General features: G+C 34.6%; 2 protein-coding genes across 5 annotated transcripts in view; one reads left to right on the plus strand and one right to left on the minus strand.

Annotated features, from left to right (window-relative positions):
• Nucleotides 1-528: 528 nt before the first annotated feature.
• Nucleotides 529-10661, minus strand: LOC113066142 (endophilin-B1-like). Of its 3 annotated transcripts, XM_026237829.1 has the most exons (10): nucleotides 10439-10661; nucleotides 9163-9304; nucleotides 8017-8145; nucleotides 7657-7790; nucleotides 6600-6692; nucleotides 6345-6434; nucleotides 3246-3335; nucleotides 3005-3105; nucleotides 2690-2912; nucleotides 529-2622 (listed from the first exon to the last, which is right to left on the minus strand). In XM_026237829.1, exons 1-10 carry the CDS (start codon nucleotides 10499-10501, stop codon nucleotides 2515-2517), a joined length of 1173 nt encoding a protein of 390 aa, XP_026093614.1. In that variant the 5' UTR covers nucleotides 10502-10661; the 3' UTR covers nucleotides 529-2514. The 3 variants fall into 3 exon arrangements, with proteins under 3 accessions (XP_026093614.1, XP_026093612.1, XP_026093613.1); XM_026237827.1 differs by lacking the exon at nucleotides 6345-6434; XM_026237828.1 differs by lacking the exons at nucleotides 6345-6434; nucleotides 10439-10661 and adding an exon at nucleotides 9532-9553.
• A 1650-nt stretch (nucleotides 10662-12311) lies between these two features.
• Nucleotides 12312-23880, plus strand: part of LOC113066143 (5'-AMP-activated protein kinase subunit gamma-2-like) — a 62750-nt gene continuing 51181 nt past the window's right edge. Inside the window, exons 1-3 of one of the 2 annotated variants that reach the window (XR_003279132.1) lie at nucleotides 12312-12679; nucleotides 19438-19509; nucleotides 22317-22590. Coding sequence is in view for 1 of the 2 variants with exons in the window: in XM_026237830.1 (XP_026093615.1) it covers nucleotides 12554-12679; nucleotides 19438-19509; nucleotides 22317-22590 (472 nt within the window). In the remaining variant the exon portion in view is untranslated. The remainder of the gene's footprint in view (nucleotides 12680-19437; nucleotides 19510-22316; nucleotides 22591-23880) is intronic. The other variant, XM_026237830.1, reaches the window with a different exon arrangement.

A 23880-nucleotide genomic window follows, 5' to 3' on the forward strand; every position in this document is an offset into this window, starting at 1 on the left:
ATGTTTAATTTAGTAAGTGTGTGTCCAGTTGTCATTGTTGAAATAAACTTTTATTTATTTGGTTGGTTAGTGCCTTTAATATCTTAAAGGAATAGTTTGCCCACAAAATGCCACTCTGAAAACGTAATCCCCATCAGGCCACCAGAGAAATTTAGCATTAAATTACTTGGTCACCAGTGGATCTCCTGCTGTGAATGGGTGCCGGCAGAATGAGAGTTCAAAAAGCTAAGAAAAACCCAAAGAAGTAATCCACACGACTTCAGTCCCTAAATTAATGTTTACTGAAGTGAAAGGCTGTGTGTTTGTAAGAAAAACAAAATAAATGAAGGCATTTTAACTTTAAACTATCACTGGAGAAAGCAATATTATGGACAGATGACCTGTATTTTAGCCAGAAGCAATAGTCTAAAGTTAAAAACATCTTGAGTTTATAAACTAACTGTTAAGTATACAGCAGAAAGAATTAAATACATATTCTGAACAGCACATGAAATGAGACAAGACAATAAATCAAAAACAAAACAAGGCTAAAAAGTCAACACATTTTTGTTTATTATTTAACAAAAACAATGTTTATAAATTGATGGTAATAATCGCAGAATTTAAGCAGTTAGATAACCTGTGCTTTTGTATTTATACTTTCAAAGTAAATTTGAAAATTGTGCTTTTATTAGAGGGTGGCACAATATGCATAAAAGTTGCACTCATCTCTCAACAATGTCTTTTTTTGCTTTAAAGAGTTTAAAAAGATCAACTCCAAGATAACGTAAGGCACATAGGGATAAAATGTACAGTTATCAGTAAATAGATTTCATGTTTTATCATGAAATGAATAGTTGTATAACTGGATGTATGTTTAATGTGGTTTTTGAAGACTGCATGTATATAAAGACAGTTTCATAATGCATAACAAGAAAGGCTGTCTGCGTGCAAATAAAAGCATTCTCTTTATGTGCTCAACCTTTTAAAGGGGTCATATGATGCAATTTCAAAATTTCCTTTCTCTTTGGAGTGTTACAAGCTCTTGGTGCATAAAGACAATCTGTAAAGTTGCAAAGACTAAAGGCTCAAATCCAAAGAGATATTCTTCATAAAAGTTAAGAGTCCACCATGCCCACCTAAAAGGGCTCGTTGTAACACGCCCCCACATGTCTACGTCACGATGTGGGAAGATTTGCATAACGCCACCCAAATGTTCACACAAAGAAAGAAGGTGCAACCTTTATTCTCGCTGTTGCAGCCGCCACCATGTCGTGGAGACAGTGTGTGTTTTGTTGTGAAAGCGAAACTACTTTGTTTGGCCTTCTAAAAGAGGACACAACTAGAAATCAGTGGTTAAGTTGTATTTACAACACTGTTCCAGAACAGTACAACCCAAATATTAAGATGTGTGCAGCACATTTTACTGAGGACGAGGACTGTTTCCTGAACCAGCAGCCTACAATGCTTCTGTGCACAATGGTTTCTATTTATAGCTTTCAGTCACATGACCGGCTCGAAGAACTGGAGGGCAAAACATCCACAGATGTGGTTTTATGTTTATGCAGCGCGATACGCTCTTTGGAAAACTACGGGTGAAGTCACAAACATTAAGTCCATGGTTTTATACAGTCTATGGTTTTGTCTCGTCGAACCGGGAAACAGCATCACAGTATGGTATATTCGTAACATTTCTGTCACACGCTTGACAAATTCAGCCAATCACAACACACTGGATAGCCGGCCAATCAGCGCACACCTTGTTTTAGAATGATGAGCTTTGTAAAAATCAACGCGCTTCAGAAAGACGGGACATAGAGGAACAACAATAATGTTCATCATGTGGAAAATAATGTGTTTTTTAACCTTAAACCTCATAAACACATTGCATTACACCAATTTTCGTTTTAGCAACGTCATATGACCCCTTTAACACAATAAACAGAATTGGGCTGTATGAGACCCTGAAAATAAATTATGGCATATTTACGTCTCAGCCGCTACACAAAAGCTTCTGAAATGTTCTAGAACCTGAAAAGAGTTCATGTACACAATGAAAACAAATTTAAAATTCATAAAAATTACAATCAGTCTTTTAAACTGATAAACTTACAGTTTTTCTATTGTGCTCTTGCGTTATCAGCACAAATGTTTTTCTGTTTAACACTATAAAGCTGCTTTGACACAATCTGTATTGTATAAAGAGCTATATAAATAAAGGTGACTTGACTAATACTTTCTTGTTGTAAACATGTAAATACTCTAAGATACTCTTGCTTATTTTTTTTGTTTTTTATATAATATATAGGCATGTCACAACAAAAGCATAAAAAAAAAATATATATTCCGCTTTAATTCATTTGTAAACACTCATCCGGTTAAAACCACTTCCCATTCTGGGACCTCAAGATGTCACATCCAATAAAATACTGTTGCATGTAAGCAGCAAAAGATGTCAAAGTTACATTTACGGTACGCAGCACAGCTGGAATACACAATATGTTTCTGTTTCCAACAACACTTGTTTTTTCTCTCTTAATTTAGTAGCTCCAAATAAGTAATAGGCACTTTTCCCTTCTGATTCCCACGTTCACCCATCAGCCAATCAGAGTCCATGCCTGGAACGCTGCTTACCATGATCACCTGAAATATAAGACAAGTTAATGATAATTCAAACCACAAGCCTGTCAAATAAAAATGGGCCGCCCACCTCATCGGCCAATAAGGAGAGCTCGTTGCTGCCTGCAGCATCATAATCGTACAGCACCCGTGCTTTACGGCTGCCGCTGAAGTTTTGCAGCTCGGTGAAACCTGAAGATGCATTGGTTGTGGTGGCAGGAAGAGGGGCTGAGAGCGGCAGGATGGGTACAGAGATACTGGCTGCGGCGCTGGCTGTTGACTGGTTGTTGTTGGAAGAGAATGCCGAAGGGAAGCTGGAGGGGGAAAGAAAGTCCAGATGAGTTATATAATTATTTAAATTATTATAAAAAGAAAAAAATATACACTGATTAAAAAAATGGCTTACCTTCCTAACTGCTTTTGCAGGTCGACCATGTACTGGTAACACTGGGCGTAATAGGTCATCTGAGCCTCCACAAAGTCATTGAGACAGCGGAGATGATGGGCCTGGGACAAAAACAAGGTTTGGAGAGAGATGATATGGTTTGTTATAGATCAGACCTTAGGACTGTTGAAAAAAACTGAAGGGTTGTGAGAATTGAATTGGCAGGTGGCCCAGTGGGCGGCAGGTTTTCAGATGAGCTCACATGCGTACTGCTGATTCCTTCCAGAAGAAGCCTGGTGATCTCTGCCTGTCTGTCAAACTCACTCTGTGTCATCTTCAGATCCTGCTCGGCCTGAAAGAGAGAGAGATAGTCAGGGAATGTTTCGCTTGTGGATAATGCAAGAAGACTCATCACAACTAATGCACTTAAAAGGCCACACATTGTTTAAAAAGAACAAAGCAAGTGGGAATTGAACAAATAGCCAGTGCATTTTCATAGACATTGTTGACAGGTTTTAAAGAGAATCTTCAGGAGTCTGCTAGCGATGTGCAAAAACGATGTATTTTCACAATCAACTAGTTGACAGAGGAGCAGTCAGCTAGTTGATAATAAGGAAGCTCGGTATAAATCCTCTTAGAGAAGTTGTATCTCTAACCCGTGTCCAAATATGTGTACTTCCTTAGTATGTGAAAAGCAGTATGTCAAAATGAGTAGTATTTAAACACGCATTTTAAGTAAGTGGAAAAACGCAGATGACACTTTACTTCCGCAATAATATGGGAAATGTGGGGGATTTTGGACGTAGAATTTTGAATTATTAACTAACAGAATATTTCAATAATACTGGTGAGGTCAAAAGTAATTACAGTTAAAATAATTATATATATACAGTACAGACCAAAAGTTTGGACACACCTTCTCATTCAAAGAGTTTTCTTTATTTTCATGACGATGAAAATTGTAGATTCACACTGAAGGCATCAAGGGCTATTTGAGCAAGAAGGAGAGTGATGGGGTGCTGCACCAGATGACCTGGTCTCCACAGTCACCGGACCTGAACCCAATCCAGATGGTTTAGGGGTGAGCTGGACCGCAGACTGAAGGCAAAAGGACCAACAAGTGCTAAGCATCTCTCTGGGAACTCCTTCAAGACTGTTGAAGACCATTTCAGGTGACTACCTCTTGAAGCTCATCAAGAGAATGCCAAGAGTGTGCAAAGCAGTAATCAAAGCAAAAGGTGGCTACCTAGAAGAACCTAGAATATGACATATTTTCAGTTGTTTCACACTTTTTTGTTATGAATATAATTCCATATATAATTCCACATGTGTTAATTCATAGTTTTGATGCCTTCAGTGTGAATATACAATTTTCATAGTTATGAAAATAAAGAAAACTCTTTGAATGAGAAACTGTACTATATATATATATATATATATATATATATATATATATATATATATATATATATATATATATATATATGGGTCAAAGACGTTAAGATGTCCGCATCAAGAAAAATGTACAAAAGTGTCATTTTGTGTCAATATTTATGCAAAAATTCAAACAACATGCTTATTCTGACGTGTACATATTAAAATAACTAAATGAATAATGGAGCATACTAAATTTGATTGTGTTTTAAATTAGTACAAAATTCTTACTGACAAATGGGCAAAGCCTAGGATAGTGGCAAATTTTAAAAATGTAAAATTACAACTCATTAGTATTTGGGGTGAAAGTAATTAGTCTTTTAATATGTCATAAATAGATTTTTGTGTTAAATATGCTTGACAAGATTGTTACACTGAATGACATTTTACTGGGTGTCTTCTGTAAATCAGGGCAAAATGTATGATATTTATGTTTTGCTCAGAAAAACAAAAACAAAATTGCAATTAAATTTTTTTTTGGGGGGGGGGTGGACTAAAACAGTTTAAAGCAGTATTACACTTTTCTTTTATGGTTAAACACTTTTTCGTCTTTGACCCATATATATATATATATATATATATATATATATATATATATATATATATATATATATAAATAAATAAATACTAACAAAAAAATAATCAAATTGACAAAAATTACTAAAACTTAAACAAAAATTTAAATATACAATAATAAAAACTGAAAATATAAATAAAAACAATTCAAATTCAAATTATTATTAACTTAAAAAAAATACTAAAATAATACTGGTGTGGCCATAAAATATTAAAAGAAACCTTCAGTAAAGTCAGTGACTTGCAAGATCCTTTGTGATGACCTTGCATCTGTATTTTCAGTTTGCCTTCAGTTAGCAAGCTAACACAGCCTACGATTACCTAGAACAGGATATTTTTACTGTTTCTGATCATGAATTTGGGGAATCTTGTATGACACTGGAAACGTAAAATAAAATTGGTAATTATGTGCACCCAAAAAACTTAGTGAAAACAAAATTTGGGAAAAGAAACATTAGGCAGTGCAGTCCAACTAGTCTATTTTCCAGTTTTTCACTGAAGAAAGTTTTCACATTAGGGCCAAGATTCACAGCTGATCCAAAATGGCAGAACACTCTTCTTACCTTCCACACTTCCTCTGCCCACATCTGCACAGCATTTGAAAACAGCGATAATATACAGTATTTAGAGACAGACCTGAGCGTTAACACTAAACATCCAATAGCAGCTAACATCACTAAGAAAAATGTAGCACAGAAACCCAAGTTTCCACCAAAATACCATAGTTTACTAGTTATTGTGATTAAAAATACAAAATAAATGACATAATGTCCTTCAAATAGACACTTTCAGAGTAATGAAAGTGACGCTAATACCAAGTTAACACAACTGTATCATATTAATAGTAAATATAACATGGTATTTTGTCAAAAACTATGGTTAGCATGATTAAGGATTCAACATAAATCACTGCTGCTGCTGCAGGGAACATTGACTATTTGTAGAAATTACTTGCGAAATTCACAGCGAATCGTGGCAAAACTAAACACTTCCCATTTTAAAAGAGGGCAGCTGTTTGTTAGGGTACTGATGTGTTTAAGTGGGTGTATGTGTGTGTAGGTTGAGTGCCGGTCATGAGCAGATCTTGAAGCACTTCTTTACTTCTCTTGTGAAACTGGGGCCAAAGGCGATGAGCAGTTTTGAAATGTCATCACGATGTTGAGCAAACATAGATATCCTCTTTCCAAACTCTATATGCACAAGTAAAAGGGAACCTGGGAACACACACGCTGCTAATATACGGGACAAAAGAGCTTAATCAACAGCTTAAAGAGGAACTAACATGTCTTAAAGGTGGCTCTTCTGAAGCAGAACAGTGCTTGGCACTCGAGTGAAAGACACACAGACCAACCTTCAGCCACTTCAAAAGGAGGAAATTCACCATGAAGGAGAAATTGGCAACATAGCCAGCGTCCCCTGGTGGAGGGGTAGTTCTGAGGGGCTACTGTGTGCCAACGCAAAACCGAGACAGCGAAGAGCTGCATTCAGAGAAGATGGCAAGTGCCGTCTCAGATTACTAGTTGCCTAGGTTGTAGCTTATATTTGTAAAGAAGTTCAATAGGAAAAATCACTGACTGTAAGCCATATTTAAGCAACAATAACTCACCAGAGCTCTGGCATCAGCCATTTTGGCTTTCTTTAGCTTGGTCTTTGCAGCATCAAGGTCCAGTCGTTTGTTTTGAAGCAGTTTGCGCTCTTTCTGTAGAGAAGCAGACGTGTTTGGTGTGTTAGAGAGTAAAATTTTTACTGTTAAGAACTCAGAAATTCATTTAGATAAACCTCTTGCCGCTTCACTTACTTTTGGATGGTCTTTGCACCCTTAACAAAGCAATGAACCATAGGTTTTTTTTTTTTTTTAAGACAGATTGCAGAATTGGTCTTGTCTGTTTTAGTGTATGTGATTCAGATTCATTTAGGTTTTTGTATTTGAAAGAAGACTCTTATGCAGTAAAATTCAGTAAAAACCGTAATGTTGTTAAGTATTAGTAGTTTTTTTTTTTCATATATTTTAAAACGTAATTTATTCCTGTGATGGCAGACCTGAATTTTTTACGTCACATGATCCTTCAAAAAACATTTTAATAGGCCGATTTATTACTAAAAAAAAATGCATTATTATTAATGTGTGAAATAGATGTATCTTTTTAAAAAACAACAGCATTCATTTTAAGGTGGGGTATGTTGTTTTTCAAAAACAGTTTAAAAAACTTAGTTGCGCCGAGTACCAAAACAAAATTGTAGCCAATCAGCAGTAAGGGGCGTGTCTACTCATGATGCGGAGGAGAGAGCACTCAGTGCACAGGATGGACATTAGCCGAGTGATGACAGAAATATGGCGGATAAAAAAACTGAAGAGGAAAATGTCTACAGAACAAAAGAAGGGGTGGAGCTATCAAAATAGGGATGGGACCCTTTTGGGGTAGGGGCGTGTTTGTTTTGGTGATTTAAAATATCAGCATTGGCTTTACCTTACCTCACCTTTCATTTAAAATAGAAACTTTTGTAACAACGTAACAGTTTTTACTGTCACTTTTGATCAATTTAATTCATTGTTGCTGAATAATAGATTTTTTGTTTGTTTGTTTTTTTTACTGACCACATTGCAATGTTTCCGAATAATATGTTTAAGAAATCCATGTGTTGTTTGGGTCGCCTGATCTCACCAATATAGTCTTGAAGTCTCCTTCTAAAAAGTTGCGGAAAGGCGTGAGGAAATTAATGGCAGAGCTCTGAATGAACTCTCGCTCTGCTCCTCCGATCTGCTTCTCTGTCTCGCCGCATTTTATCAGAGCGTTTCCTGTGGACAGAAAGAGATTGAATCAATATTTTGACAAAATTATAAGTTGTCTAGAGGCTATTTTTATAACAAGTAAATAGGGTTTCACATCAAATTTACAGACTACTAGTGTTTTACGTTCAAACAAGAGGAAATGGGGCATTGGCACACAGCAATGGATTACTCTTATTGAATGAAGTATTATGGGTAATTAGGGCACTATGCTAGCCTTGTGTTTAATGCTTACCATAGGCCGTTCCAGGCCCAAACTCAGTGCCAGAGTCTATCATGGACTGACCCAGAAGGTCATGGTTGTTTATCCGTGTTGGCACCTTTTTGTCCAGTTTTTCATACAAGAATTCTTCTATTCTGACATCTGAAAATGCAGATAATAACAGTAACATTACAATGCAAACCTATGTTACATATTAGGACTGTGGATCAATGCCACATAACATTAATTCACTGGTTTTGTTTGCATATGAAGTCTGTTTCAAATATTTATAAGTACACTGTAAAAAGTGATACTTTACATGGTACAATTGTTACTTTACAGAGCGATTTTAACCTGATCAAACAGAACGTCAGTCTTACAGTATGTGTTAAGGTAGATTAAGTGGTGTTCAATAATATTTTTATTTTTAACTTAAATTCAATGAATTTAGTTGTAAAGACTTCTTTTTTCAGTGCATGAAAAGACCACTTATAATAATAATGATAACTGTAATGGAAAAAACTATCTCTAGATACTCTAAATACAAAAAGAAGAGTAAAGCAATGGGATTTTCTAGATGTCATTGAGTAAACAGGTGTGCGTGCTAGTTCTGTGTTTTGATCAGCTGTTTGTTCCCTCCTGCTTTGCCAGTGTTTCTCTGTATGACAGCATAGTGAGGACAGCAGCTGTAGTTTCTGACATTTCTGTGAGATTTGAACACCATGATGAAAATATTAAACAATGGTTTCCAATTAAGGAAGATGAACCTTGTGAGACAAAAATGTGACCCTGGACCACAAAACCAGTCATAAGGGTCAGTTTTTTCAAAATCATTTATACATCATCTGATTGTTTGTTAGGATAGGACAACATTTGGCCGAGATACAACTGGAAATCTGGAATCTGAGGGTGCAAAAAATCACCTTCAAAGTTGTGAGCAATGCATCGTACTAATCAAAAATTAAGTTTTAATATATTTACAGAAGAAAATTTACAAAATATTTTCATGTAACATGATTTTTGGCATAAAAGATACTCCGGCGACTTAAGACTTTGTGATCCAGGGTTACAAATTGTAATTAAATCATACCATCAAAACATACAAATACTACAAGAAGTCCTAGAAACCTAACTAGTTAGATGCAGATGTCTAATGTCTAATCACTTAATGGATCTTACTCGGGTTTGGTTGGAGTAACACTTCTGTCTGCTTCAAAATCTTCTCTGTCCAGTGTTTTGTGCTTTCAGCTCTGATGAGGAGATTCTCCAAATGTGCGTCCAACTCAGTCTTCTCAGCCTGGCCGAATTTTTCTTCTGTGAACTGTTTGTAAAGACAACAGATTTGTATTTTATTTATTTATTTTTTAGGAGCATGCTTTGCCAATATTACCAATAGTAGTGCCAAAAATATCTGAAACAAGGTATCTTCAAACACATTTAGTGTTGTAACACGTTCTAATGTTCAGCTTTTTGATGTAGTTAAACAGCAACAGCTTTAAATTGGAAGGAACTGTCCAAACTTTTATCTAATTTTAAAATTACACTCACAATAACAGGCATAAAGTTTTTGAAACCCAATAAATACACTGAGGTGTTTGTTATTGCAGAGGCCTGTTCACACCAAGGACGATAACTATAAAGATATAGTCCTTAAAATCGTTCTCAGTATTAAAGAATGGCAGAGTTCACACCACAGCTAACGATAAACGCACAGAGAAACGATATCGTTGGAGTCAGAACGATTTTTTTCCAGCTGATGAACGATAAATACATTGACAGCCAATCAGAATCAATCCTGCCATAAAGAGCTCGAGAATTTAAAGCGGCAGACGAGTGTGCGCTTGGAATAAACAGACGATATCGCTAATATAGTTATCGTTCTTGGTTTGAACGGGCCTTTATTTGAGTGGTCGTGTCTCAAATTCTAGTGAGCAGCGTTTTTGGGCATCATATCTGCGTTTTTCCCTTTCTTTTTCCACGTCATCGGCAAACATGACCATCTCTGTTGGAGGCTAAAGATGTTGTTGGTTAGACAGCTTGGTACTTTTTAAGACACGTCCTTTGCTTGTTGATGTGCGGATTTAAACTCCGCTTTAGCATGTTAGCGTTAGCATCACAAACTAAACCTAGACAAAAAGTGAAAACATCGGTGTATTTTGGCCATATAACAAAATATATATGCCTACGAGACATCACTGAGTATTTAATGTTTGATTTTGCAGTAAAATAAAATAAAAAGTGAAGCGAAGTTGTTGAACAAAACTGATTTACAGCAAAAGAGAGAGGCCCTGGAAAAGAAAGAAACAAAGATACAGAAATGCGGCGTAATACTCATAACAATTCTCTTTAGAGTGACTTAATGCCCCCAAACGCAAGTGTTTAGCATCAAAACGTTGTAGTAAAACTTAATTTAAAACTTTAAGCATCTTTACAGCGAACCTGAATTAGCACTTACTTGCACTGCCCGACTGAATAAAGTACCAGCGTCCGCTGCCAGTCTCTTCACTTTAAAATCCATCTTTAACTTTTCTATATAAAACTATTTATTAAAACCGAGCGCGCACGTCTGGATGGTGTAAACAAATGTGATGGCATCAATTTGATCCTATAGTACAACGGCCGGGTTTTCTGTGAAAGTATTATGACTGAAGCAACAGCCGGCGGAGAAGAGGAAGAACCACCTACAGATCTGATTACTGGCACAAACACCGGACCTGGACCACGACAAGTGTCCGCTCTCAGCATATGGGTCCTAAGACCATGAACATTATGTAAAACAAAACGCTGTCGGGACTTTTCACTGGATCATTTTTATTAATATGTTCTGTGGATCTGCATAGATCCGGGATATTGTGTTGAAGTATAGTGAGTCAGAGTCTGTCAGACTTGTTGCTTCAGGTTCGAGAGTTGGGAAGCATGTTTTTATTTTGTGAAGTAATGTAATGGTGAGGTCTTTTCTCTTGTAGTTAAACTTTAATTAAGATGCGCGTATGTCTATGTGTTTTATACAGTCTATGGTTTATATGTGTATAGCGCCCTCTACGGGCCAACAGAGAAGAATGCAAGCTGATAGTGGGTTCTGTCTAAATAAAAAATAACCAATATGCATCTATCTATCTATCTATCTATCTATCTATCTATCTATCTATCTATCTATCTATCTATCTATCTATCTATCTATCTATCTATCTATCTATCCCAAAAAAACATGGAAATATTAAGTAAGACTAAATGTGACATCTAAATTACCTTTTAGTTTGTTCAGTGTGAAAAGCAATATTTCCTTTGTTGTTTAAGTATTTTAATCATCGCTAGATGGCAGCATGTAACAACAGCAGTGTTCTTATTTAATGTGTTGAGTTCTGCTCGCTTGCCTGTCATTTAGAGATAAGAGGTTAAGAACAGGGGAAATGAAAGGATCAAGGAGGGTTTTGACTTTTGGTTTACTTCAAATAAAAAGAATCACGTCATATTAAATGTCAAGTTTATTTATAGATGTTAATATTCAACCCAGCATTTGTTGTTTAAATAGGGGTTTCAGGTATTTTTATTACATCTATATATTGATAAATATAGAAATATATTAACTGATTATTTTAACTGAAAGATTGTGTTATCAGGACATGCATATTTTTAATAAAGGTCAGGCAAGCTGTCACATATTAACTGGAGCAAGTTATTGTGTGTTTTTAAATGTATATATATATATATATATATATATATATATATATATATATAATCATTTAGCAGACGCTTTTATCCAAAGCGACTTAAAAATGAGATATAAGTGCCATGACAAGTCTCAGCAAAAGATAGCAAAGATTTTTTTTTTTGTAATATAAATATGAAAGACAAGAAAATTAAAAGTGCTAGTATTAGTTGGTTAAGTGCTGGCGAAAAAGACAAGTCTAGATGTTTTTTGAAAATGGGTAAAGACTCATATATTCCGTTTCATGATTTTTTTATGTTTCATAATTTAAGCTGTTAAGTATAATTATTGCGTGCTTCTTAAATGTTAAATGTATAAATACCTGTTTTTAAACAGTCTGATTAATAAACATTACTTGTTTAAATAGCTTAACATTTAGCTTTTTTTATGTGGAATTTTATGCTTTTTCATAATTAATTTATGAGTGTTATTATTACTATTATTATTACGTTTGTATCAGTTTATTAGCTTACATTTCTGGTCACTGCAAGCATCTTCGCTTGTAACCTAGTAACTGAATATCCTGGCCCAACCCCCTGCACGCTACGTCATTTGATTGACATGAGGATGCGGCGCGGTTTTCAGCATGGTCTATATACACACGCGCACTGACGCTTCCTTCCACACGGAGAACCGGAGAGCGTTTCATCCTCTTCACCTTTTCTGTTCATGCGCATGCAAGTTTGTTTTCACGGAGGATGCAATATTTTGTTCAGACACTGACAAAAATGAACCCAATATCATTTCGTACAAGAACCTGCTAAATCTAAAAAAAATATATATTTTTAATATTAGGCTACTAAAAGGTATTATTTTTGTTTCTCTCATATGCAAGAACGATGGATTTAGTTTTCGTTGCCAATGATAAATAAGCCTTTGCCAAAGAACAAAACATTGTTTTGGGAGATGGGCACTGCAATGGATTCTAAGAAAAAAGATGAGAAGAAAAATTCAAGAAAAAGGAGATCGCTTCGGATAAACATGCCTGTAAGTTCATATCTGATGTTCTTCTCAGAGATTCAAGCCAAAAGTTGTGGACATGGACTTGGTCATGATAAAAACACAAAAATGTTAATTATATTATATCCTTGCTAGCAGTGACATTGCGAAATGACCTGTAAATTGATTTGATATTTTATTTCATATAAGGTTATTTTATCAGAATGCGATCCTGTCTTGTGTTTTATTGAATATGTTTGCAAAAAAAAAAAAAAAAAAAAAAAAAAAAAAAAAATATATATATATATATATATATATATATATATATATATATATATATATATATATATATATTCTGAGAACCTGCAAAGAATGTATTTACAATGTATTTACATTTGACCACACCTGACTGTGTTAGACATGGAGTCAGTCATCATCTTTAATGGCTTACAGAACCACAAAAGACAATCAGTTAATGTGTAATTTTTCTAAATGAATGTTTATAAACCAAATGCTTTTAATGAACTAATAATGATTGGTACTGAACCTGTATTGATAGGTAAAAATTCACACACAATTTCAGGGTTCCAGCTTATTTTGCTAAAAAAATAATAGCATACCGTAAGAAGTAAGTATGATTATTAGATTTAAAAGAATCCCCTGTTCAATAAGCAGTGTTTTGGTTCAGTCAGCTCAAGCTGGAATGAAAGGCAAATCTCTGTTTCTTACAGTGTAATCACCTGCTAATTAGCTGTTAACTGTCATTATCAGATCACTGTTCTGGGAAATCATATGAATATAAACAATATTTATCAGTAGGGAACACTGGTCCTGCACAGACATGCAAGCATCATTTTTTACATCATGGCATTTTTGACAGTTTCCTGACATTTTAACAGGTATACGTGAAATATGTGTGAGGGTGAACAATCTTGTGCCATAGAGATGAACACTTTGAAAACATCCACTTAAAATGCAGATAAACCTCTTTATAGTGGGTTATTTAAACAGAATACAAAAATGCAGGTTTTATGAGACTTTGTATCGAGGACTAATATGAAAATCAGGGTTGGAACTTCTCGTCACTCATAAAATTTCCAATATCAAACCTGTCATATTGACATATGACATTTATGGTCATTCAAGTTTGAATCGGTAAACTATTCGGGTATTTAACCACATTTACTGCTGTATTATGTTGGTAAATCAATGACTGAACTAAACGTCACAAAGCCAGCATTGTTACTATGTACACACAAATACTTTTGCACATAATCAACCCAGATGAACCCGTGTGCACTTTTGTGGTTCAGTGATTTGTCAAATTCTGGAATTCATACAAAAATAGACACAAAAAAATATATTTCTGAGTGCTTTTTGAAGTTTAGTTTGGTTATTCGTGTTAAGTTTTCAGTGGCAGGAGTTATAACTTTAGTGTGGTAAACTGATATTCTTGCAATGTTGTACTACACAGACTTGTACAAAAGAAGTGTGCATAACTGTAATAAATGTACTTGTACTGTACTTATTAAATCTTAAAGTATATTTTAAAAATGTACTTTAAAAGATATTATATATTAAATAAAAGGCCACTTAAGTGTCCTTAAATGTACACTTTCTTAACATATACAGTAAGTAAAAATAGCACTTTGTAATCATGTCAAATTAAATGCTTTACTTTAAAGTACATTTTAAATTATTGTTTTATTACCAATGGCCGGTACTTTTGTTAATACATTATACATTTATTTAATTTTCATTTTAAAACTTTATGTGCAAATTTTAATAGAAAAAAATAAGTCTATTTTAATTTACCATAAATGCACGTCGCTATGTTCGACAGTTCATTTTAACCATATTTCAAAGACAATAGAATTATGAAATTACATATTTAGAGATGTACTTAAGACCTACTTAAGTGGGACAAAAAGCATTCTTCAAATCAACTAATTGCATTTAATATATATTTAACCAAACACTTTTCCATTTCATTGTACATAATATAAAAGTGAGTGTCTAAAAACATTCAGTTTGCACTTAAATTAAAATTATCAAGTTTATTCAGTTTTGTTACTATATTCAGTGTGTTTTGCTTGAGCATATTTTGTAACCTTAACTTGCAGGTTTATTGTTATTACAATATTTATTAGTAGGGATGCACCAATAATAATATTCTGATAGGCTTTTAATTATTTGTATGTTATGCCCAATATTCTAATTCTACATTATTTTGTCTAAAATAAAATAAAATAAAATAAATACATACATACATTTTATTCAGTTTCATTCCTATATTTGGTGTTCCTATATTCAATTTAATTGTAAATAATATCAAATAAAGCTTCTGAAAACATTCAGTTTATACTTAAATATATTCTTTCAGAGTATAATATTTATTAAAGTATAATATAATAAGTGTTCTTTTACGCTAAGGGTCCCTTTTTCACAAGGGTCCCACATTTTCGAGACCATTTGTGTCCTTTGGTTGAATTATGACCCTTTGACCTTTGCAGCAACCCGGAAGTTGCTGACATCAGAGGGTATTTCTGATGTAGGAGTAGGTAGGAGTGTTTTTTTGGAAAAGTCAAATCAACCATCAGATGAGCATCAGCATCACAAGCGGTTGTATTTTGTGTTTATGATTCACTTATATTGTGTTTTTTTGTGACTCATGGTAACAGTGAGATGCTGAATGGTTGCCTTGGACATGCCTGATGCAATTTTATGATGGCTGGCGGACATCCACAAGGCTGAATCTCTCCCTCAGTCATTACCTGTGCTGTATTTTTCTCTGTTTATCCATACACAAACAGACAGAGCTGCAAGCCAGATTTTAACCTTCCTGTATTTAAGTTTATTTAGGTATAAACACACAAAACCCCAGACCGGCCCCATTGACCTCTATGTTAATGAAGGGAGGTGCTGTATCATATCTGTGAGTTGTGTCTGTCTTTGCTCTTTGGAGTAGCCCTGCTTTCGTCTGGGATTTCCGAATGCTGATTTCAATACAAGACCGCTACAGCTGGAACTCTGTGAATCTGAGGGGGTGTTGTTTTTTCGCTCTCCAGTGCTTGTTCGCAGAGGTAATATTTTGTCCTGATCTCTAGCCTGTAAATATGGGCTTGTAATCAGGTCTCGGGACTCCAAGGATATGGAGGCGGGGTGCCTTGAGCTCCCCGTCTACAGGACAGATGGCTTCTCTACTTTGGCTGTGGTCCTTCTTTCCTAGATAAGGAAACTGTCTCGGATCTGAAACAGGGACAATGTGTTTTTATTGTTGATTGATTTGTATGTTGTGAGATGAGGTATTAGTAAATGGCATGTTGCGACTTACGATACATTTTGCCGACTTTATCATATCATGCTGTCGAAATCGAACAGTTTCAGTAACTGTTGATTCTCGTGTTGCTTTTAAACAGCAAACAACCTGTTGAAACATTTTCAAGGACGTTGATTTGAATTGAATTGAATTTTCCTTGGCTTTTACTCACATTTCTATCAGTCGGGAGTGGAACTGCTGCCTCATGCTTTGAAAGTCAATCCTGTTACCATGGATATATGACGGCCCCGTTGTGAGACAAGAGAAGATTTGCATGTTGAGGAGTAACATGTGTCAGGCCCTAATGGATGCTTGTAATGATGGAGACATGGAAAGGGTGTTAATAGCGGTTAGCTGGTTTTGGAACTGTCAGAAAAATTAAATAACAAATACATGAAATATCGGAATAAAACCAGTGCTCATAATGAGAAACGTGATAGGTTCAAGGCATTTACTGTTTGATTCACTTATTAAATTAATGAAATGCTTCATAATTATCAGTTTTATTCAGCTTTGTTGATATATTTGGTGTGTTTTGAGTATATATATTAATGGTGTATTGAAAGACCATATTTATATTAAGGGGGCACTGATATTAATATTCTGATACACCAAGAATTATTTTTATGTTATGACAAATATTCAAATTCTATACTATTTTTTCTAATAATTTTAAAATTAAAATGATCAAGTTTATTCAGTTTTATTTTTTTTTATTTTTTTTGCTTTATTCAGTGTTTTGCTTGAGTATATATATATATATATTACCTTAAAGTGAAACAGGTTTATTGTAATTAACATATTTATTAATAGGGATGCACCGATATTAATATTCTGATAATTATGCCCAATATTATAATTCAGCACTCTTTTGTCTAAAGTCAAATTAAATAAATAAATAAATATTTGTATACTTTTCCCTATATCCTGTGATTTATTTGAATATATATTTTTTACCTTAATATAAAGCAGGTGTATAGTTATGTTACATCTTTATTAGTATGGATGCACCAATATTAATTTACTGATAAGCTGATAATTATTTTTTTTTACGTTATGCCAATATTAAAATTCTAATTTTGGTCTAAATTAGTAGAATCTGTCATTTGAAATACTACAGGTGAATTCAGGCATCACAATATTATAATTCACACTATGAAAAAATTCATATTATTATGAAAAAAAAACAACAACAGTTAACAAGGCTATTAAATTGTTTTTAAAGATGCATTAAATGACTGCAAACGTCATTAATGGACCTTTATTGGACTATTCAGTTTGTCAGCCATCTTCCACCCCACTTTCTATGTCGTCAACCATAGAAAAACCATAATCAGTCGACCACTAATGCTTACAGTATTGATTTCAGTAAGTAAATGGATGTATAAGGAAACTTTGAGTAACAGCAGTGCTTTTTAATGTGTCACCGGTTACAGTAATTCTCTCTGTAGTGGGACAGTTCAGCCTAGCAAGGGGTTTTAAACTGCTTGGTTCAGATCACAATAATACATCTCAAATATATGGAGTGACTGCTAAACAATCACATCCTCTGTGTAGCTACAAAAGTCAGTTGTGTAATGAGGACGAAGTTCATGCACTTCAGTGACTCTGTGGTTTGTGCGAAACCTCTGCTGTTGTTTAAAATGTCACTGAATCGCATTTACAGCTTCTGACCATTTTCGTGAGCTTTAGGTTACTGCCAAAGTGAGTTTAGGAGAGAGCAGAAAAATAGATGAAGAATTGAAGAGCCTGCGTGAAAGTGTGCAAGCTGCTGTCCTGTGCTGAGTTTCTTTGTTTAGTTGTAAAAATGTTTATAATGTTGTTCAAGAATTATCCCATCTAACATGTCATTGGCAAAGTTCTCTCAAAGTTATGAACAATTGTTCTAACATTAACATTTACATTTACATGACATTTACATTTATTCATTTAGCAGACACTTTTATCCAAAGCGAGTTACAAATGAGGGCAGTGGAAGCAATCAAAAACAACGAAAATAGCAATGATATATAAGTGCTATAACAAGTCTCAGTTAAGTTAACACAGTACACGTAGCATGGGCTTTTAAATAATATAATAAATAAAAACAAAACAGATAGAATAAAAAAAGAATAGAGCAAGCTAGTGTTAGAGTCTTTACACATACACACACACACAATTGCATAATTAATAAATGAAAAGAAATTAGAATACAAAAAGATTAGAAAGGAAGTTCGATTTTTTAAGAATAGAATTAGAATAGTGAGTGTTAAAATTAGAGGGTCAAATAAAGATGGAAGTGATATGTTTTAAGCCATTAATGTTAATGTTTCTATTAACATTAATAGAACGTTCGTTCAAAATTGTCTAATAACATTTCTAAAACATTAGCACAAAAACGTTTTTACATCGTTGATTAAATGCTTTTCTGAAACATTTTAGTTGGATGTAAGCTAATGTGTTTTTTTTTTTATGTTACACGTTGTGTTTCCCATGGTTCAGAGAGCCTTTAAAAGTAACATTCCCATAATGATTGCAAAAAGCGTAAATTGTTCTGAAAATATAATGTTCTTATAAGGATAATATTCGACCGAGATACAACTATTTGAAAATCTGGGATTTGAGGGTGAAAAAAAAAAAAAAAATACTGAGAAAATCACCTTTGAATTTGTCCGAATGAATTCTTAGCAATGAGTATTACTATCAAAAATTAAGTTTTGATATATTTACGGTTAGGAAATTTACAAAATATCTTCATGGAACATGATCTTTACTTAATATCCTAATGATTTTTGGCATAAAAGAAAAATCTCATATAACGTTTTTTTGGCTATTGCTACAAATATACTCCAGCGACTTTGTTCTCCAGGGTTTCCTAGAAATCACTGTGTGATGTCCAACAGTGAGACTCTTTTGTGAGGTTAAGTGATACTTGATTTAATCTGTGCATTACGGGTTTCACATACATCTGCACAGAAATGGGGAAAAAATTGCAGGGCGGTCACATGAGATCATGTTACTTTTAAAAACCGGTTTAGATGACAGAGGCTGTGCATGTGTTTAGTTGATGATGTGTTGTCCGAGAGAAGCAGGGACGAAGCTAAAGTGACTGATACTGATAAAAGTTGGTGGATTTTTGAGAAGGAGGACAGCAGAGATGTTTTGGATCTGCTGTGAGTTTTTTCAATTTATTCATGTATAACTGGCAGCGCATGTGATTTTGTACAGGTTAGACGGATCACCCACCGAGTGTCCATCTGCCATATGTGAAGTGCTTCTGTTAAACTGTCTAATACATTTATACTCTTTCCTCTCTGCCTGTTATATGTATACTTCCTTGTGATTTTTGGGTACTGTAGAGCTTAACCTGTGAGCCACGTAGCAGAAAGCCACAGTTGATCAGTGAATTGCTCATTATGGTATATTTATGGAGTGTAAATGAGAGCTGCCACAGTCATAAAAGTGATTTTTAATGAGCTCAATCATTTTGTTTGTTTGATCTCCACAGGACTTGAGCTCCTTAGCCATGCCGTTCCTGGAAGGAGACGGGGAACATGCGAAAAAGGACGGTGTGTGCAAGGTAATACACACACAAGGCTTTGCTACCAGTAAAAACAGTGTGATTCAGATTTGAAATATAATGTATTAGAGTATGTTTTTAGTGAGTGATGTGTTTATTGGTATTATAGTTAAATAATTGTTTTTGTGTTTTCCAATATAGTGTCATGTTGTTTTAAATGAGTAAGAAATGAATCCAAAATTGCTTCAAAAAATCATTTAAAATGCTGTAGATAAGTGCACATCCTTCCTTCACAATTTCCTTAGTCATCACTGGCCCTGTGACGTATAATTCTGCCTCCCAAAGACAAAACGTTATAACTACACATTTAGTTCAACTTTTGCTATGACTGAAAGATACAATTAAGTTATGAACTTCCTCTGAAGTTCTCTGAATGTTCAAAATATCAATATGTTTTCTTTTTTTTTTTTAATATATATTTTTCGGACTATAAGACGCACCTGAGTATAAGTCGCGTCAGTCCAAAAATACGTCATGATGAGGAAAAAAAACATATATAAGTCGCACTGGACTATCTCGTGGCATTGAATTAATAAAGCAAAAAAAAAAAAAAAAAAGTCGCACTGGACTATAAGTTGCATTTATTTAGAACAAAGAACCGAAAGAAAACGTTACCGTCTACAGCCGCGAGAGGGCGCTCTATGCTGCTTAGTGTAGACTACAGGAGCAATGAACCCTATCTATGTTTTAAGAATGTTATTTAACACCAGATAACTTTGGACAAACATTCTATAAATGCTACTAGAACAACCTTAGTTTATAGCTTTGTTAGAACCTGGCTCAAACATTAGCCAAAGTTCTGTGAAGTTTGTTAGCTGGCCGCATTGATTCAGGGAAAGTGGAGTGTGAAAACAATATCAAATCAATCAAAATTAGCATGTTTGCCTTTGTTGATCAGTATTATACTCAACTGCTGACTATATGAATGATCTGGTCATTCAAACACATAGGGTTGTTGAAATGCTAATAGTTGTGTTAAATGCAGATTCATTCCATTTGTGTCGGCAATCTGTAAACTGCCATATCCTCAATCTCGGCTATCACTCTAATGGGATGAGTCTGGTCTAATAACCTGATTTGTAATTACGTCTATCATGGTTATTTATTTTCCTAGAGGTTAGAGAATAGATGCATCTGAGTGGGTTGGGATGGTGTTTTGGTGTTTTTCCTCTCTGTTGTTGAAGGTGAGTTGGAGTCGATGAATCTGAAGGGCTGTTTTGATGCTTTAGGAGGTTTTGGAGTACACATTTTATGATCAGATGTAATCTGATCCACTTCACTGCTTTGCCGATGTTTTTCGTTGCTCGCATTCAGGATATTAGCTAATATTTCTCCTTGTTGAACAGATGTTTAATAACCCACGGCAAGGTCAATGCAGAATCACCAGTGTGGATGAACATTTGTATGCAAATGGTACGCATTAACTTAGTGTTGCTCAAAGGTTTGCCAAAGAAATGGCTTAGCTTCTGGATCGGAAGCAAAATAAGGGTGGTGTGAATTTAAAGGTTGTAAATTGCTACGTTGTCTCTTGATCAAAGGTTCAAGAGCGTGAAAATTCAATGTGAGTAAAGACTTTTTTCTATCAGCTCTTCAACACAAAGAACAGTCAGATGTTTCAATAAAAACTGAGGGGAAAAGTACGTTGTTGTGTTCAGTCCACAAATGAAAGGTTTTCTTTCATCTTAGTCTTTTCAGACTTGCAAGAGGATGGTTCAAGTAAAACTGAAAAATCTTTCATCATTTACGCACCTTCATGCTGTTCCAAACTCGTAAGACTTTCTCTTTTTCTCGTGAAACACATGCCATTGTCACATTCAAAAAATGAAAAAGGACAATGAACGTTTCATAAAAGTGATTCATATGATTGTGTGCTATATTCCAAGTCTTCTGAAAACATTTGACATAAGGAACAGACCCAAAATGAGATTTGTGTTACTTATTTGCCGAAAATCGTTCCTTCCACTGCAATGCATGATTAAGCTGAACTTAATTGACTTATGCCGTGAACTAACTCATTGAAAATATCTGACTCGGTTTATTCACATCACTACTTTTTCTCATAAGCATACCCAGAAGAACTAGTGTGGATCTCAATGTCCTCACACAGAGCTGTCATGTTACTTGAAGATATAGACTTGAGATATAGTGCAAGAGTTGGATTTTATAACACGTTGATGGTGCCTTTGGTCGTTTTGGAGCTCCACAGTCCCACTTCTAATTTATTTTCATTATACTGACAACATTGGCAAGGATGTTCTTTAGAAATTATGTTTGACAGAAGAATGCATACAGGTTTGGAACAACATGAACAGTGTTATTCTAAAGAATTATTCAAAAATCAAAATTTTCATGAGTGAGTTTGGGGTATTTATGTAGCGTGTTTAGGTATAGTACAGTGAGGAATTTATGCCACTGAGTGACCCTTTCTGATATAACAAAAGACTCTTGACAAAAACAAAGGCATCTGCTCTTTTCAGTGGCTTTGTCTGTATTTTTTTTATTGTCAAGGACTTACGGTTTATATGAATGTTATGACGCCTATTCATTTAGTATCTCAATCTCCATGTCCTTCAAACATTTCTGTAACAGGAAATATCTGCATTAGAATGCCATTCACTGATGATTCTGTAGGCATAAAACCAATTGTCAAACATTTTTATTGTGCTCTAATGTCAATATATTCTTGAAAGTGCATAGTTCCATTGATTTGACTGTGCATATGACTTTTATCAGTTGTGTTACGGATACACTTTCTTCAGGAAATAGCTGTTGTCCTAATATTGTGTGTGATTGGATTTACTCTCCAGGGGGAGTTTAGCTGCCATTCAGCCAGCCCGACCAAAACCTTCTTCAGCCGGGGTCCGTTTAGTCGGCCCTCTAGCCCCATGTCTGCACCGGCCCGATTCAGAAACAGCCCTGGATCGCCCAAACCCATCTTCCCATACTCCTCCAATCACGACTCCTCGCCCAAGTGTTCACGTCGCCGCAGCTTCACAGGAATCTTTCGCTCGTCCTCTAAAGACTCCACAAATGCCTCCACGTCTCCTGTCAGCATCAAACTCTTCTCTCGGGCCAGGAAAGGTAAGAGACTTGCTTCATCCATCTCTTAAACAGCTGCCAGAATGCTTACAATCTGAAAAAGCAGGAAAAACCTCAACATTTAAATGGGTCATAATGACAAATCACATTTCCCTTCCTCTTTGGAAATATACTTTTGACATAATGTGTAAACATAGTCTGCTTTCTATAGGTTTAAAATCCCTAGTCTATCAAGACTATTCATTGAAACTACTGAAAGTACATTACCATTTTAAAAAAAAGAAAGAAATTAACAATTTATTTTGTGAGGGAAGAATTAAATTGATCAAGATTTTTTAAATCATCACAAAATCTTTCTATTTCAAATAAATGAAGTTCTTTTGAACTTTCTATTGATAAAAAAAAAATCAAAAATATTAAGCAACGCCAATGTTTTTAACATGAATAATAATCCAAAATGTTTTTGAGCAGCAAATCAGCATATCAGAATGATTTCTGAAGGATCATGTGACACTGAAGACTGGAGTAATGATTCTGAAAATTCAGATTTGCATCAAGAAATAAATTTAATTTAAAAAAATACTTAAGTAGAAAATATTATTTTAAATTGCAATAATATTTCACAATATTACTTTTTTACTTAATTTTTGATCAAATAAATGCAGCCTTGGTGAGCATAAGAGACTTCTTTTAGAAACATTAAATAATGTTACTGACTGCAAAAATTTGAATGATATTATACGTTTACACAAAAAATTTACTAATTGATTTTTTAATAGAACACTTATGGGGATAAAACAAAAAAAAAGGGAATGGATTTTTATCATTGTAGGGTGGTTGTGTCCACACATTGGTGAGAAAATGTATATGCAAACATATGTAAAAGTGAATTTTGCATCCGATATCCCCTTTAATGATAAAGAAACCAGTATCCAGATACAAACATCCATATCTACTAAAATACTGTATGTAATAAAAAATCAACAAGTTTCAAAATATGTATTGGCTTTGTTGAGATTAGATGCTATGAATGCCATTATCGCATCAGTGTGAGGAGTGAGTCAGCGTTTAGTGAATCCAGCTCAGCTCGGTGTGTGTGATTCGGATAATTGTGCTGTGTGCTGATTTAATGGAGGCGTGGGTGTTTCTTAATGCATAAGACCCTGATAATGAATTCAGCTGTCACATATGTTATCCACGTGAGTCTGATTTAACTATGACTAATGACTTTGTGTTGTCTGGGCTCCTGACAGTGTTCACTTTCCTGGTTGTGTTTAAAACGGCACGCTGAGACAAGTGTAGTGAAGATTAAGATAAAGCATGCAGTTATTT

This window comes from Carassius auratus, chromosome 49 (genome assembly GCF_003368295.1).
Source record: "Carassius auratus strain Wakin chromosome 49, ASM336829v1, whole genome shotgun sequence".
NCBI lineage: Eukaryota > Metazoa > Chordata > Actinopteri > Cypriniformes > Cyprinidae > Carassius > Carassius auratus.